This window comes from Vulpes vulpes, chromosome 7 (assembly GCF_048418805.1).
Source record: "Vulpes vulpes isolate BD-2025 chromosome 7, VulVul3, whole genome shotgun sequence".
NCBI lineage: Eukaryota > Metazoa > Chordata > Mammalia > Carnivora > Canidae > Vulpes > Vulpes vulpes.
The window spans coordinates 60,467,835-60,486,661 of NC_132786.1; the positions used below are offsets into that span (position 1 = coordinate 60,467,835).

At 38.3% G+C, this 18,827-nt stretch overlaps 1 protein-coding gene across 1 annotated transcript in view; it reads right to left on the bottom strand.

Moving 5' to 3' along the window:
- AGPAT5 (1-acylglycerol-3-phosphate O-acyltransferase 5) overlaps positions 1-18,827 on the bottom strand; it is a 58,558-nt gene that overhangs the window by 17,605 nt on the left and 22,126 nt on the right. Inside the window, exons 4-5 of the mRNA XM_026017935.2 lie at positions 17,200-17,289; positions 6,819-6,909 (exon numbers count right to left, since the gene is read on the bottom strand). Of these exons, the coding sequence (XP_025873720.1) occupies positions 6,819-6,909; positions 17,200-17,289 (181 nt within the window). The remainder of the gene's footprint in view (positions 1-6,818; positions 6,910-17,199; positions 17,290-18,827) is intronic.

Sequence of the window (18,827 nt, forward strand, 5' to 3'; positions counted from 1 at the left end):
GTCAGAAGAGAAGAGGTCATTCCTCAGTTTGTTGGATTTAAATTAAAATAATCTAATTGGTCACTTAACAAAACAAACATTTTAGAAACACAATTAGAGAATTTTACCAATGATACCATTTTATTTATATATTATATAATACTGTTATATTTACATATTCTGTTGCAGCTTTTCTTACTGTATCACTACTGATTATATTTTTATTTGAGAGAGAGAGAGAGAGAGAGCACATGCACCCATGAGCAGGGGGTGGGGTGGGCAGAGGGAGAGGGAGAAGCAGCCTCCCCGCTGAGCAGGGACCCTGATGTGGGGAGGCGGTGGGGCTCCATGCCAGGATCCTGAGATCATAACCTGAGCCCAAGGGAGATGCTTAACCGACTGAGCCATCCAGACGCCTCTCACCATTTATTTTTTTTAAATGACAAGTTCCATGTTAGCCCTTCTAAAAATAAAATTCTCTTTTCCGTAATTTGCTATTACAAAATGGAGCAGCTTTCAATATACACCTTGCTTACTTAACATGTAATAGTTTCTTGAAGACTCTACCCATATTTCAAGACCTCTCAAAATGTTAATTTTTGTCTTGGAGAGATTGTAACTAAAAACAAAATCTTGACTAATTGATTTAGAAATATAAATAAGTCTTCTTTAAAGAGAACTAACATTCAGTGTGAAATGAGAAGGAAATTTAGAAAGCATTACAATGACAACCTTTGAAGTGAACGATATTAAGAATTCATTATACTATAACACAGACATTACCTTAAATAACAACCCTAATACTGAATGGACAGTTTGTGGTTAATGTTTTTGTTAATGTGTTAATGTTTTTGAAGTAAAACACTTCTAGGAAATAGCAATAACCAGAATGTTAAAATGTTTAGAGTTAAGACAGCAGACACACCCATTCCCATCACTCATACTTTTTAAGTCAGCCAATACCACTGCCAGCAGAAAACTGAAGAGTATAAAGTATAATTATTTAAATACATGAGCACATACCAAATTTTAAAAATCTAAATTAAAAAGCTCGATTTTGGTGTTTGTACTTATTTTTTAGGTCAGATGCAAAGGAAGGTAGTTTAGGAGCAATATTAATGTTTTAAATACCACAAACTAACAAGTGATATTAAGTTTCAATTTTCTTGATGGAAAATTAGCTTAACAGATGGAGAAACAAGTTCTTTCATTTTTATTTTCAAGTTATCTCAATTAGTTGTGACCTAAGAGGAAAGAAAATAGGAAATACTTCTTCTAGATATATAGCTCACAAATCAATTTCTTTTGTATATGGTGGAAAATAATCACCTTTATAGTCACAAGAAAATACAGTTCTAGTAGAAAACAATAATTTTTCCAGTTGTAAAATTTAAAGAAAGAACAGTTGGCAATTAAAACTTATATACCTGTTAAGACAAATTATTCATTTTTTTCCCTTTTGGTGACTTTAAGATCTACAATTCACAGAAAGATGACAGAACAATAAATGATCAATTATAGGTGAGTAGAGTATCAATAGATTAAAAAGCTAGAGAATATATCATTTTTAAGCTATTTTAAGAATTACTTAAAAATACTTGAACTAGCATTACAAAATTAGTGTGGATTTTTAAAACTAACTTTTAGAAACTATATTAAACAATCATCTCAGTGAGACTGGAAAATACAAGATAAATACTCAACGGTTTTAAAAACGATGAGAAGAAATACTGGTATTAAATATAATTACATACAGAAAGATAATTGAAGAGCCTGTTATGGACTGAAGTGAGTCTTGCCCATCCCCCTCCAACTCACGTTGACACCCTAACCCCTATGTGACTGTATCTGGAGAAAGTAATTAGGTTACATGAGGTCGTGAGCATGGGGCCCTCATCCAATAGGACTGGCATCCTTATAAAAAGAGAAACAGATATTAGAGACCTGTCTCTGTGAGCACACAGAGAAAAGGCCATGTGAGGACACAGCAAGAAGGTGGCCCTCTGCGAGTCAGGAAGAGAGGTTTCACCAGAAACTAACACTGCTGGCACCTGATCCGGGCTTCAGAACTGTGAGAAAATAAAGGTCTCTTGTTTAAGGCCCCAGTGTGGTGTCTGGGTACGGCAACCCAAGGTGATTAACCCAGGCCCTAGAACTTGGACTGAAATTACAACTCTGAGTAAGCATCACATAGTAAAACATTTATTTGCATATAAATGTTTGTTTTACCCAATTGAAAAAAAGTACGTACTTTTTTTTAAAGATTTATTTATTTGAGAGAGGGAGAGAAAGAGAGAGGAAGAGAGAGAGAGAGATTGGAGAGTGGGAAAGAGGGAGAGAATCTCCAGCAGACTAGCACTGAGCATAGAGCCTGACAGCAGGCTCTATCCCACAACCCTGGGATCATGACCTGAGCCGAGCCGAAACCAAGAGTCGGACGCTCAACCAACTGAGCCCCCAAAGTATGGCAAGATTTAAATAGGAACACATACAAAGGTAAAGTTTACAGAAGAAGTCAAGTCCTTGAATTCTAAAACACACAGAATTCTACATTACTCTTCACATAAACACAATAATCTGGGATGATACTCATTTTGTAATGCAAATTTATTATAAATCAACAACTAGTGATTTGTCCAGCAACAAGATATAATAAAATGTCCACGGCTAATTCTGTCTTGCTTAATATATTTAAAATTGAGGAATTAATCCATCAGACATTATAATAGAATTAAAGAGGCACCTGGGTGGCTAAGTGGGTTTAGCATCTGCCTTTAGCTCAGGTCCTGATCTCAGGGTCCTGGGATCAAGTCCCACATCGGGCTGCCGGCTCAGCAGGGAGTCGGCTTCTCCCTCTCCCCCAACTTGTGCTCTCTCTCACTATCTCGGTCGCTATCTCTCTCTCCCAAATAAATAAAAATCTTGGGATGCCTGGGTGGCTCAGCAGTTGAGCATCTGCCTTTGGCTCAGGGCATGATCCTGGAGTCCTGGGATGGAGTCCCACATTGGGCTTCCTGCAGCAAACCTGCTTCTCCCTCTGCCTATGTCTCTGCTTCTCTGTGTCTCTCATGAATAAATAAATAGAATCCTTAAAAATAAATAAATAAATAAATAAATAAATAAATAAATAAATAAATAAATACCTTGGAAAAGAAAAATAGTATCCTAAAGTTTTTGGAAACTGGATCATTACTGTGAAGCAGAATCGGAACCTCAATCAGTTGGACTCCTCTACTCTTACTATCATTAACCTACTATTAATCACAATGATGAGGTCACTTCTACAGTTAGGTCACAAGAAGACTGTGACTTCTGCCTTGCTCCACACTACTCCAGGTGCTCACTGTTCCACTACCTCTCCCATGCTGTCTCTCCACCCCATCTCTGCTCAGCAGATCTCCGCTGTCATGTCCTGGGGAGCTAGCCCTATGCAGAGGCCCAAGTGGCAAGAAACAGATTCCAGCCAAGAGCCATGTGAGCGAGCTTCTAACAGACCCTGCCCAGAGGAGCCCTGAAATGACTGTAGCCCCAGCACACACCCCAACTGCAGCCTGTGACAGGCACCAGCAAGAAGCTCCTGGCTAACCCACACCAGGACTCCTGACCCACAGAAACTGTCAGGTAGTTAACTCTTTTTTTTAAGCCACTAGGGTTTGGCATCAATAGATGATAAATACAATCCTGTTTCATTTCTCCTTTTAAATTAAAAATTCCTATGAAACATTAGAGTTGCTTCTCCCACCTTAGTGGAACGTTTTACATATTAGATATCTGACAAACATTTGTTAATATTTAAAGGTAGAATATTGTATTATTATTATTATTTAAAGATTTTATATTTATTCATAGAGACACAAAGAGAGGATGAGAGGCAGAGACATAGGCAGAGGGAGAAGCAGGCTCCATGCAGAGAGCCCAACGTGGGCCTCGATCCAGATCTCCAGGATCAAGCCCTGGGCTGCAGGCGGCGCTAAATCACTGAGCCACCGGGGCTGCCCAGAATATTGTATTATTTTAAAAATAAAATCAGCAGACTCTGAGGATCTAAAGCATTTTAGTAAACCTTTCCCAAGGCCAGCTCTCTGGTCAATTCAAAAAACACATGTGTTTCAAGATATAATTGATTATTTAATGACAATAAAATACCTCAGATTTTACAGTACACATGAAAAGTAGCAAAAAAAAAAAAAAAAATTCCCCATGTGTTTACTATTTCCCTTTCACCTTATCTAATCTAAAACTGTAATTCCTGGGCAGCCCCAGTGCGTCAGCAGTTTAGCACCTGCCTTCAGCCCAGGGTATGATCCTGGAGACCCAGGATCAAGTCCCATGTCAGGCTCCATGCATGGAGCCTGCTTCTCCCTCTGCCTGTGTCTCTGCCTCTCACTCTATGTGTCTCTCATGAGTAAATAAACAGAATCTTTTAAAAAAATACATAAAACTCTAATTCCTAAACAGAATTAAAGTGCTATAAGAGATGGCACACAAGAGTAGCTGAAAATACATACACTTTAAGGTCTACACTCACATTTATTGAGAATCACACACACACACACAAAAAATCCCGTAACTAATTATAAGCTATTTTAAGCTTCAGAGTAAAGTCAGAGCTCGGCTATATAGAATCTTTAGAGAAGGAATCATTTCAGAGAGACATAATTATCTGGAACCCTAAGGATTTACCCCACAAAAAATCCCAAATTTTATTTAATAATTTTTGATCACTGTTTTCTTTCTAAAATATATAAAATCAGAAAACAGCTTAATGAACAAAATCAGACATCTTAATAATTGGACCTGAGACTAATACATAAATGTGAACTGTACCTCCCAAAGGGAAGGAAATCAACATTCACTAAACACTTTTGGACATAAAACCCTTAAAAAAAGGTCACGGGTTCTGTTGTAGAATTTTTAAAATTTTTTGTTTTCGCTTGATATCATTTTTTTTCAAGTTTTTATTCTAATTTCAGTTGGTTAACATACGGTGTTACATCAGTCTCAAGTGTACAATATAGTAATCCAACATTTCCGTACATCTGGTGCTCATCACAAGTGCTCTCCTTAATCCCCATCGCCTCTTTTCCCCATTTCTCCACCATCTCCTTTCTCATAACCATCAGTGTATTCTCTAGAGTTAATAGTCTGTTTCTTGGTTTACCTTTCTCTTTTTTCCTTTGCTTGTTTATTTCTTAAATTCCACATATGAGTGAGATCCGATGGACATCCAGGCTCTTTTCATAACTTGACTATTGTTGATAATGCTGCTATGAACATTGGGGTGCATGCATCCTTTTTAATTAGTATTTCTATATTCTTTGGGTAAATTTCCAGGAGTGCAATTGCTGGATCACAGGGTAGCTCTATCTTTAACTTCTTGAAGAACCTCCATACCGAGGTTTTCCAGAGCGGCTGTACCAGGTTGCATTCCCACCAACAGTTCCCTTTCTCCACACCCTCACCAACACCTGCTGTTTCATGTGTTGTTGATTTTAGCTATTCTGACAGATGTGAGGTGATCTCTCATTGTGGTTTTGATTTGTATTTCCCAGAGGATGAGAGATCTTGAACATCCCTGGCCTTTGGGCCAGGCAAATGAAGGTCTCTCCTGGGCAGCTACACCTACAGGTCTAGAGTCAGACAGATATGGGTGGGAGAAAGCTTTTTGTGAGTCATCAGCAATCAAATAAATGGTAGCTAAACCTATGGATCTGGATAGAGGCTACAAGGAAAAACATGAACATGAAATCAAAGAGCGAAGTCAGACAACAGAAACAACATACATATGAAACAGGACAGAATGAAGCAGCAGAGGAGGTTAGAAAGGAGCCTGACCAGGAATCACCGGGGGTGGGGGAGGTCTAGGGAAAGAATTTCACTAAGGAAAGTATCGAGGATTTTGTCACAGTGAATTAAAGTCAACAAAATTAAAGACTTATTTCCCCTGATATACGCAGGACCTACGACACTGGTCAGAGCAGGTACAGAACACTACTATTGCTGCAGCAAGTTCTCCTAGACGGCACTGCACAGACCCTGGTGTGAAGTCATCAACAAGGCATTTATTTGTTCAGTAAGCGCCTGGTGATCAATGTACGGAGATGGTATACTAATTCATAGTTAATATTCAGGGCAACTTTGAGAACACAGCACAGCCACTGTTTTCTGTTTCTATCCCAAATTGGTGAAACTGAATAGCTTATAGGTGTATTAGTTATCCAAGTTCCTAAAATATGGACAAAGGAACATTCCTGTCATTGGGGACTTTTGCTAACTTCCAAGTACAAGTGAGCCAACTTTGTGTCACATTCTCCAAAAGCAACTTCACACACTTCTAATGTATTTCTTACACAGAGCTAGGTGTAGGTATGCCTAGGAGGTACACATGACTTAAGAGATGAGGAAACAAGCTCAGTTCGTGAGGCAACTTGCACCCACACAGCTAAGAGATGTCAGAATTTGGATTCCACCCAGGCCTGTCAGCCCACAGAACGGAAACTCTTTCCATCACACAAAACCCACAATGTAGAAAAAGGCTCCATCTACAAAGTCAGGTACCCAGCCAAATTTTAACTAAATCCATGGGACTGGAATATGGATTTTAGCAAGCATTTGAACTTAATCTCTCAGATGTATATAATATGCATATGAATTAATGAAGAAACTTTCCAAGAGAGAATACATAAACTGAGGAAATGAATACATTTATTCACTGAGGAAATGAATACATTTATTCACTCCATTGTTGTCAAACATAAATATCCTCTCCAAGAACAAAAACCAAAAAGGTATTCATCTTTAAAAACTATTTTTTCAAATACAGTCAAATTTTAACTTACCTTCTTGAGCAGCAAATGTTTGACTAGCTGAAATGACTTTTGTTAGTTCTGGATTATACCTTGTTCCCTCTGGGAAAATCACAAGATACATCTGTGAAACATAGAGAAACTTGGTTTGTTTTGTGTGAGCTTTTTTTGTCGTTCTTGTGAACTTACCAGTGCCAACCCTATTAATGCGAAGAGACTATTTCCTAAGGCGGGAAAAATGTACATTCATTTTATCTAGGACCTTCATTTCAAGTGGAGCAGCCAAAATGCAAAAATGCAATTAATCTTTACATAAATTATATTTAAAATGCAGTCTCATGCACTCACTAGTAGGTCAATTGTTACAATTCTAATGTTTCTAATTATACACTAATATTCATTAATTAAAAATTTACCCATTAAATGCTAACTTATATAAAGCCTCAATTAAAGAGCTTTTTCCCCCCTAAGATTCTGAAAAATGACACCTTTAAAAAGGTGCAAATTTTAGACATCAGTGTCTGTTAAGTTTCAATAATAAAAGCATATCTCACTCAAAACAATGTCTACATTTCCACAATATAGACTACAGTAAGTATACATATTTCAAAGATTCCCATATTCTTATTTTACACAGCTCATTTAATGCATTTTACATAATTCAATTTATAAGCAGCTTCATAAACTGAAATAATGCACTTATAAATAAAGGAGAAAGCTAGATGTTTACTAATCAATTAGCCTAAGTTTTTACTTTAATCTTTTTGGGAAAATAAAGACAGAAATAGTAAAACTATAATAATGAGAAACTTTAGAACTGAGTTACCCAAACTACACCAGCATGGTTCCTTGATAGCCAAAATACACAACTAAGGCATTCATATCAAATCTTATCAAATGCAAACAGAATGCAGGAAACAAAGGGAGAGGAGGATAGCAGGAAAGAAAATTATGTTCATTTTATCCAACCTCATCTGATCCCGGATAATGCTATCTATACATCTGGTACAGAAACATCCCCTTATCTAAATGATCTATGATTTAAAGACTCCTACATAATAAACCTATATGACAGTTCATATTTTTCATTAGACAAAATTGTGATTAATCTCTTCCAAACTTTCATCTGAAAAACTTGTCTTAATGGTGGCTCTACAATTCTGCATTTTCAACTTCCCTGAAAATATATGTTTTTTATTCATCCAAATAAATTGTCTCTGCCTATCTCAGAAATTAACAGATTTCTATGTATCCTAATATTTGATAAGATTCATCAGAGCTGCCATGGAAATGTGGAAAAATGGATACAATTGGAAAAAAAAAAATGGAATTAGTTCCAAAACCCACAAATTCATTATCATGAGAATATATTGCAAATCAGCTTATGGGGCACCTAGCTGGCCCAGTCGATAGAGCATGGGGACTCCTTGTTGTGCAGTTACAGCCCAACAATGGGTATAGAGATTACTTAAAAAATAAAAATTAAAAAAAAAATAAAATCTCTAAATCAGTGAAGTTTGTATTTGAAACCAGGATAGCAATTACTGATGATTTTTGGCTTCTATTTAGTACAAGGATTCAAAAATAAAATGATACATAATTTGAATGGTTATTAATAATTCATGTGGTATTATTTTCCCATCTCTTACATATTTAATTAAAAAAAAAAACCACTGATGGTCAATAAGAAAGCAAGAATGAATGTTCCTTCAGGGTTCATTTAAGAAGTATTTCTTTTTTTTTTTTTTAATTATTTATTTTTGATAGTCATACAGAGAGAGAGAGAGAGAGAGAGAGGCAGAGACACAGGCAGAGGGAGAAGCAGGCTCCATGCACCGGGAGCCCGACGTGGGATTCGATCCCGGGTCTCCAGGATCGCGCCCTGGGCCAAAGGCAGGCGCCAAACCCCTGCGCCACCCAGGGGTCCAGAAGTATTTCTTATATATGTTTATGTGCCAGGTACTAGGATAATGAACTAGATATGGTCTTTAGAGATAAGTGAGAAAAAGTACATTAAACAAATTTTACAAAATAAATAAATAAATAAAAATAAACAAATTTTACACATGCAATTATACTTATATGATTGTGAAGAAAAAGACCACAACGTTACAAAGGAGAATAACAAAAGAATAACTGGAGTAGATAATGGGTCTAAGATTCAAAAAATGGTAAAAGAATGAGTGCTTTCACCAACATATGGGGAACAAAGCAGGGACACCACTCCCACCAGTTCAAGGTTGTACTAGAGGTTCTAGCCAGGGCACTTAGGCAGGACAAAGGAACAAAAGGCATTCAGATTAAAAGAAAGAGTACAACTGTATTTATACACAAATGACATGACTGTCCATGTAAAAAATCTAAGAAATATTACTATTTTTTAATGTTACTAGGTAATTAGTCTAGCAAGGTTACAGAACAAAAAGTCAATATACTGTGTGTTAGATGCTAACAACAATCATAAAATAAAGTCTAAAAAATATTGCCATCTACAATAGCATCAAAAAATATGAAATTAAGAATGTATTTCAGCAAATGTGGAGACCTTTTGCAAAAGATGTGTAAACTAACACACATTTATAAAAACCATAAAACGCTGCTGAGAGACATTAAAGAAGTCCAAAGTAAAGACTGTGTTTGGGAATCCAAAGATTCAACTGTTGTAACAGCAGTTCTTTTCAGATTCATAGATTCTATAGAATTTTCTATAGATTCAATGCAATCCAAATAAAAAAACCTGTAAGCTTTTATGCAGAAACTGACAAGCTGGTTTTAGAATTTATATGGGAAACGCAAAGGACCTTAAATAGCCAAGTGACTTTGAAAGACAACAAATTTAGAAGATTTAACTACATCAGATTTCAAACCTTATCATAATAAAGTAAGAGTAATCAAGATAGTGTGAGTACAGGCATGGAGACATCCATGTAGATCAGTGGAACAGAATAAATGGTTCAGAAAGAGACCCATATATATGCAATCAATTTATCTGAAACAATGGGGAAAAGATAACTTTCTCAGTAAGTGGTGATAAATGTCCATATTTAGATACACAAACACAAACCCTGACCTCACACCATATACAAAAGTTAACTTGAAATGGGCCGCAGATCTAAATGCAAACCAAAAATTTAAAACTTCCAAAAGAAAGCAAAAAAGAAAATCTCAGTATCTGAGTTTGAAGCCTTCTAAAATAGGACAAAGAAAGTAGAAGTTTTATGAGAGAAAAATCAATAAACTGGACTTAGGCAAAATTCTTAAAACTTGTGTTAAGACTTAAAACTTGTGTTAAGACTGTTCTGATATGAAAAGGCCAGTCACAGATGCAAAGAAAGACTCAAACAGGAATATTCTTAGGAGTTGTATTTTAATAGCCCCCAAATGGCCATCCATCTTCAAAGCAGGTGATTTTCTACAGAAAATCATATAGGACTGTAACTAGAGAAAGAACACAGAACAGCGTGAATACTTCCAGACTCCACTTACAGGCCCTGAGAACCAGGATAAACTCCTTAACCTCTCGGTGCCTGAAGCTTCTTGTTAACAAAATGAAATGACAGTGGTACCTATACCTCACAGAGATACTATAACGATAAAAGGTGATAATTTATGTAGTCTAATTAATATGGCACAAAATTATAGTGCAGTTTGCTGTTACTAAAATTAAAACAGATCTGCTTTGGAAATGTGAGATGACGCATCCTCGGGGGCAATGAACAACATGACATGAGCAGCTGTGACTCGCCTTCCCCAGAAATCAGTTCTGCATGCTGAGTTCTCAAGAACAATGGCCTCAGCCTCAGCAGGCTATGGGACCAAAGCAGTTCTCCTAGTTCTGTCTCAAATGCGAGCTGAGCCGAGAGAGAGCACAGATGGAGAGTCAAGATTTTAAAGTAAAACTTTTTTCCTCCTTCAGCTGTTCGCACCTGATAACTTCCCCACCATTGCTTTCACACTGCTGACCAAAAAAAGGCAGCTATCTTCTTTAGTTCCCATGGAAATGGAGAAGGCAGCGACAGAGGAGGGAAAGGACTAGAAATGGAGCGTCAGGGCAAGAATTACTCTAGGGCAGTGTGTCATCTCTGGACCCACTTCTCAATTAAGGAAAATCCCTGCTCCAGGACAGGATGACAGGAAATAACTGGCAAAGAGTCACAAGCAAACCAAATTACGTACAAGATTATTGCTCCTATTCATAGAAATCTTTTATTCTGCTAAATTTTCATTTGGAAGGAACCAGCTTCTGCATTCTTTGATGAGGGCTGACTTTGCATAGAAGATCTATACTCAAGATGTGGTGCACCATTTTAAGCACAGATACTTCAGCCTCGAGTGGAAATCGGCAAGCGATTTCATATTAAGATTCTATTCAAAAAGAAAAGAGCTATTTAAGACTTTAAAATATATTCATTCATATATTCAACCAGTTATGGCACGGATGACTTTCCGTTAGAAACTTTCCTTTTCTCCATGCTTTGGATAAGTTGATTTACTTTTAATTGAGTCTCAGTTTCATTCCCAAATGAAGACTCGGGGTAGCTGTGAGCATTAAAGGATGTGAAATCATCCAGCGCCGTGCGGCAGGCACTTTGTATTGTTTCCTTCCCCTCTGGTTTTTAATGATTCTGTGTAGTTCACTAAAGAGTTTCAAAGCAGGCACATTTATATGGAAATAATATCTCAGAACTTAATAAACTTTGGTTAGCTAGACATCTTTTAATTACCACTTTCTCTTTAAAAGCCATTTCATATTTAGATGCGCAGAATATAAACAAGATAGTTCATCTCTGCTTTCTTCCCCTCAAATTAATCCAGTCTAGCAAATCACAACTGTTCAAAAGGGTTTTTCTACAATTACAATCAGAAACATTCAACTCATTAAAAATTCCATCATACATTTACAGAGGGGAAAAAAATGCAAAAAAGTGGTGGGATACAAAGTAAGAATCTCTTTCCTCAAAGAGCTTGTTATTTAAGTATGGAAATGCTACACGTATGACCAGAAGACAATTACGAAGTCACACAAATGCATCCGTGAATGTGGCAGGCAGAGTAATGCCCCTGCCCAAGAGGTCTGCATCCTACTCCTCAGAGTCTGTGGCTACGTTATGGAACACGGCAAGGGGGATTGAAGACTCCGAGCACTGGACTGCAGGTTGAGGAGATCAGCCCAGAAGTCCAGGTGGGCCAAGGTAAACACGAGGGTCCTCAAGAGGAAAGAGGAAAGAGGAAAGAGGAGGCAGAAGAGTCAGGACCAGACGATGGGTGCAAAAAAAATAAAAAAATATAAAGCCCAAACCAGCCATTGCTGGCTTTGAGGACAGAAAGCAGCCACGAGCCAAGGAATGCAGGCAACCTCTACAATCTAAGAAAGGCTAGAAAATGTATTCTCCCTTCAAGTCTCCAGAAGGGACTTCAGCCCCAGAGACACCACGATGTTAGTCCAGTGAGACCCACCTGCACTGCTCATCTCCAGAATGGCTAAGGTAATAAATGTACGTTGCCACTTCTCCTAGTTTTTTAAGGGTATCTTTGACAAAAATTGTACACATTGGAGGTAAACAATGTGGTGTCTTAATAGACGTAGACATTGTGAAATGATTGCCACCATCAAAGTTATTAACCTATCACCTCACATAGTTGTCCTGCTTTTTGCGTGTGGTAAGAACACTTAAAATCTACTCTTTTAAAAAATTTCAAGTATGCAATACAGTATTATGAACTACAGTCACTATGCTGTCCCTTCTGTCCTCAGAACTTACTCCTCTTAGGACCAAACGTTGGTACCCTTTGCCGACATATTCCCACTGCCTCCACCACTAAGGCCCTGGTAAACCACTGTTCTACTCCCCAGTTCTAGGAATTCAACTTTTTAAAATTCCACATGCAAGTAAGACCACGTGGTGTTTGTCGTTCTGTGTCTGGTTTATTTGTTAGTGTGATGCCCTCGAGGTTCATCCATGTTGACATAAATGACAGAACTTCCTTTTTTTTTTTTTTTTTAAGATTTATTTATTTACTCAGAGAGAGAGAGAGAGAGAGAAAGGCAGAGACACAGGCAGAGGGAGAAGCAGGCTCCATGCAGGAAGCCCGATGTGGGACTCGATCCCGGGTCTCCAGGATCACACCCCAGGCTGCAGGAGGCGCCAAACCGTTGCGCCACCGGGGCTGCCCTTCCTTCTTTTTTTGACACTGAAAAATATTCCATTGTGTATACATACTACATTTTTTAAATCCACTCATTCGTTGATGGACATTTAAGGTTATTTCCATACCTGGCTATTGTGAGCAATTCTGGAATGAACAAGAGTACAGGAAATAATCCTATTTCCTTTGGATATATACCCAGAAGTGGTATTGCTGGACATATTTTTTTTTTTTAATCTTTTGAGGAAACTCCATTCCGTTTTTGGAAATGGCCATACCAATTTATATTCCCGTAAACACCGACTAAAGGTGCTCTTTTCTCTAAATTCTTAACCAATCCTTAACTTGAAAACTGAGAACAGTCATTCTAACAGGTATGAAGTGTTAACCTCATTACAGTTCTGCCCAGCATTTCTTTGATGACGAATGAGGTTGAACGCCTTTTCATATACTTATCAGCCATCTACTTGTAGGTCTTCTTTGGAAGAATGTCTATTTTGAGTCCTTTGCTCATTGCTTCAATTGGGTTATTTGGTTTTTTGCTGGTGGGCTGCCTGTTAATTTTGAAAATTAGCATCGGATATGTGGTTTGCAAATATTTTTTCCCATTCTGCAGGTTTTCATTTTGTTGATTATTTCCTTTGCTGTGCAGAAACTTTTTAATTTGGTATAGTCCTACTTATTTATTTTTGCTTCTGCTGCCTGTGCTTTTATGGTCAGTGAGTTTGTGGTAATCTGTTACAGCAGCAATAGGAAACTACTATAATAAGCAGACTTTTCAAACATACTATTTAATCCTAGCTACCAAATGAAATAATTATTAACAGATTTAACATATAAAGAAAACAAGCTTAGAAAAGTCAAGTGACTTGGGCAAAGTAATAAAGTTTAAATGGCAGATGTGAGATTTAAACCCAGATCTGATCTGGCCTCAAAGTGACAACCACTTATGGCACTGCCAATCTATAATTCAGCATTCTTGCATAAACACCAAAAAGCTAGACTCCGGTCCTTGAAAAACAGAGAGGTTCTCTGGTAGCCCAAGTAAGAGACCAGGTTATTTGAACAAGCCTTCCCACTAAAAATTTTAAAAGCTGGATATAACATCATAACCTTAGGAGTATCAAAGAGCTGAAAAGATAAAAACATAAAAGACCCCCAAGACCTTCTATTAAGAGTGGAAAGAAGTGAAGGGAACCTCAGAGGCTATACTCTTAGGGCAAAAGTAAACCAGAAGTCAAGCGGTCTCACAAGGACTTGTAACCTTGGTCCAGTGAACCTCACGCTTAGAATTTGGCTTGGGTGGGCTCACCCTGGAGAAGCCTTTAGGGGCCCAGCTAAAACAAATGCAAATATTGTCTGGAGGAAGGTACTTTCTATGCTTTCAGTTGATTTCTACAGATAATTTTCCAAATAGAATCAGCAGCAAATAAAGATAACCAAGGGATCCCTGGGTGGTGCAGTGGTTTGGCGCCTGCCTTTGGCCCAGGGCGTGATCCTGGAGACCCGGGATCGAATCCTACGTCAGGCTCCCGGTGCATGGAGCCTGCTTCTCCCCCTGCCTGTGTCTCTGCCTCTCTCTCTCTCTCTCTCTGTGACAATCATAAATAAATTAAAAAAAAAATAGTAAAATCTTTTAAAAAAAAATAAAAAAAATAAAGATAACCAAGTATATAAGGAAAGAAAGTACCATGAGCAAGAACTGGCAAAAAAAAAAAAAAAAAAAAAAAAACCAGGCCTTCACATACTGAGATCACTAAACACATATTTACTCAATACATCTTTTAAATGATGCATTCAATATTTGAAGAAACAAAGCTTGAAGATTAAAAGAAAAATAAGAGACCTGACAATAACCACACAGTACAGCATACCATGAGAAATACAATAAACATAGGCATTAAATGAATTTGTGGTACAGTGGATTGCATCTTGAAACCAAAAAGGACATCGGTAGATATGAATAGTTTGTAGAGTTCAATTAACTAGTATGACACCAATGTTTCTTTCTTAGTTTTGACCAATGTATCATGGTTAGGAAAGACATTAACATTAAACGTTAACATTAAAACTAGGTGAAGAATAAATGGGAAACTCTGTACTATTCATGCAACATTTTTGTAAATATAAAATTATTCTAAATTTTACAACACATTAACATATAGGAGGAGGCTTCCATTTAGGACAAAGAATATTACAAGAGTATCGCTCCCAACCCAAGAAAAACAAGTGGAGAATCGGCAAACTGAACCCTTCAGAGTTGAGGCCGCAAGGTAACCAACTTGCTTGAACATCTAAGGGAAGAAAGGCAATTTAGGAGAGAGGAGATTCGTGCACTCATTCACATTCACTTGGGACACATGCCAACAGATGGCAATAAAAAGATTTACATAAAATTTTAACAAATTGCAAAAGGCTGAGTGTGGGCTCGTTCAACAGAAGAACCCCTAGGGCTATAGACACAGGATCATTTACCACAATTCACAAGCTCTACTCCAGGGACCACTCTTTGTGTGTGCATGTACACATACCACACATGCACACACACCCCACATACACAAACCAAAAAGAAAAAAGAAAAAAAAAGAGAGAAAGAGAAGAAAAACCCGAGTCAGAGGAATGTCCTGCAAACTCATCCTGATGATGATGATGACGATGCAGGCTTGGGGGAATACAGAAGCCAGTGCTGGGAAGGCACAAAGCCCAGCACAGATCCTTCCCCTCTGTCTCTCCTATGGAACAACATTCTTAAACTCTCAGGTTGATGAAAATCCAATGCAGCTGGGGGAAATGAACAGAAGGTTAAAACTCCCTACAGAGGATGGAGCAGGAACACCTCTAGGCACAGACTGGAAGCTGGGAGCAAGGCAGGATCAGAGAAGGCTCCACCCCAAGACCCTCCCTGAGATTTAGAACAACAGACCACCCCACCTCTCTGCCCTCTTTACCCTCCCGACTCCTCCGCCCCACCAAACTAACAGGACTTCAGGAACAAGCACCAGAGGACACTGGAGAAAGAGACATAACATAGAGAAGCAAGGGGAAACTGCATAGAGAACACTAAAATCCACATAGAGAGGGCCCTGTATGCATCTGTTTGGCATATACAATATCTCCAGAATCCCCAAGAAACCTCATGGCAGCTACCCTGCCTGGGTGACTGAGGGCTAGAGGGCAGAAGAGGGATGGACTCTTTAATGTAAGTCAATGCTGAAATTTTAAACAATTTTTTGAAAAGACAGTAAATATATATATTGCCAATCTATTCTGTCTTGTGGAGATCTGTAAACAGAGCCCCCCTTCTGCCCAAAGATACCAAATTGTTCAGTAAACAGACCCTTCCAAAGATTACACTTTGTTCTCAAGGGTAAAAAGTAGCAACGGGTTAAAGGAGCACTGTTTATCTCCCTACATTCTACTCCAGGTCATCCCCAAACAGAACGCAATTTCCTAACGTCAACATGACTAGAGTCATGTCAGCAAAGCTTGTAAGCAAAAATCTTGTAGGACACTTTATCAGCTGACTGTGGAAAGCTCGTCTTTAAACATGAGCTCTGGCTGCCACCTATGAGCCCTGGTGAGGAGAGGAAAAGAGAAAGGAAGGCAGAGAAAAACAAGGAGGAGGAGGAGGAGAGAGAAGGAGGGAGAAAAAACCCCTTGTAGCCAATGAGCTAAGTTCTTGAGCACTGGTGACCAAAGCTCAAGCAGTCACTGGGATGGGGTGTGCTGCAGGGGAAACGGGGCGGCAATTAGCATTCTTCGAAGAGAATACCGAGATTCCTTTTTCAGGGAGCAAAGTTTTATCAAACAATATTTACGCTGAATGACTTTTCATTTGCCGATATTCGTACTTTTTTTTTGACTTTTCAAATAACTCAATATAGACAAGAAATCCAAATTTATATGGACACACTGAAAAGTTGTTTCTTCTGAAACCATACGTGATCCTGGCGACGAGGAGTTAGCAGTTGAAGTGCAAGGTGGAGATGCACTTCCACTCCCAGAGCACAGACTCCCACTGTTCCTGCAGCTCCCTGGAGGTCCTTAATGAGGCCTCCACCGGAGGACTGAATCACCTGCACCCTCTTCCTGATGGCAACAACTGCTCACCTTTATCGAGATAGCTTTTACAGTCTCAACAAAGCTCTCAAGTATTTATTACCCATGGAATAATACATTTTCAAAACAATTCTTAAGTTCTAATTTAGTTCTTAAATTAAAAACTGGGGATTGATAAGGAAAATAATAAAAATGAGCATGTTCTTACTGGAGTTCCTGCATTCATGTAGCTCTGCAGCTTGCTTCTCATTTCCTTTTCATTAAATTTGGCACTTCGCTTTACATAGATCCCTCCGTGCTGCCACATTTAAAAAAGAAAATGGGGGGGGGGGGAAGTATTTACTATTAAAATATCCAATGGCCAGTAATCAAAAAGGTAACTTTTCTCCCCAAGAGTAAAGAACAAAATTACATTTTAGGAATTAAACAATATTTAATACATTCAAATATTAGTATCTAATAAACATTTAACTGAAAACTCTCCCAGGTTTCAGTGTAACAAATAAAAACTGCATGCTACACTATAGCGGAAAATACATGAACATTTACTTAAAAACGCTTTCATTTTCTAAAATAAAAAACTCAGTTGATAACATAGTTTTTAGCTCTCAATTTTTCCAACAGCATAGAATCACTAACGGTGTCCTTGACCAGTCAATATTCATGATCTTTAGGGATTTTTAAAACTGACCCAGCTATAGATGTTTATGCGGTATTGTTGGGAACTTAGCTGTGTTCCCCCCAAATTTATATGTTGAAGCCCTAACCCCCAGTGTGATGGTATCTGGAGATGGGGACTTTAAGAAGGTAATAAGGTAAGCGAAGTCATTAGGGTGGGCTCCAATCCAGGAGAACTGGTGCCTTATATGAAGAGGAGATGAGGACACACACAGGCACGTGTGCACAGAGGAAAGACACTGGGAGAAGGCAGCTGACTGCAAGCCAAGACGAGAGGCCTCAGCAAAAATCAATCCTGATAACACACTAATCTGGAACTTCCAGCCTCTAGAACTGTGGGGAAATAAATGTCTGTTATTTAAGATCCAGCTTGTTAGGGCAGGCCCAGCCAACAAACACAGGCATTGTCATAAGAGTTAAGGTATCCTTAACTAAACTTTGGAAGTGTACTTCACCAAAACTTTGCATCAAGTCCCCATATTATTTGCACTTGCTTCTGCTAATTTGAATTCATCTGTACAATAAACTGGCTGAATTTGACTTTGTCTTAACTAAGACTCTGAGTAAAAGGAAATGCACAGATAGAAGGAGCAGACAGTATAAGGAACACAAAGAGGAGAGGAAGAAGGTGGCCTTCCATCCTGGTTGTGGTTCCTTCCACTGTGGTTCCTACCCTGGCTTGCCTGAGTGCAGAGGAAAAACTCAAAGTGCTCTACAGGATGTATGTCACTGTTTACCCAAATAGAGAGGACTGATGAGAATAAATCCATTCTTGACTAACTCTTTAGAATTAAAAGCCACAGCACACATATACCACAATGTAAAATTTCGGCCCAGCTGTAGTGGACGTGATACCTACTCTTTACACACTAGTTCTCATTTGTCATGTAACATGCTTATTAAGGTCTATTTTAATTCAAAAAAATCTGGGTACTTTCCCAGGTATACAGAAGCTACAGAGGTGAAGACCAGGTATCTTTCCTTAGGAACTTAAAAATTAGTGGGGAGGTGAAATATGTATACAAGTGTAAATCCAAGAGAATTTGATAAGCGTAATAACAAAGACAGTCCAAGACAAGAGGCGGGTGGAGGGAACCACCAGGCCCAGGAAGGGTTTCATAACAGCATCTAAACTGGACCCTGGAGGCAGAGGAAAGC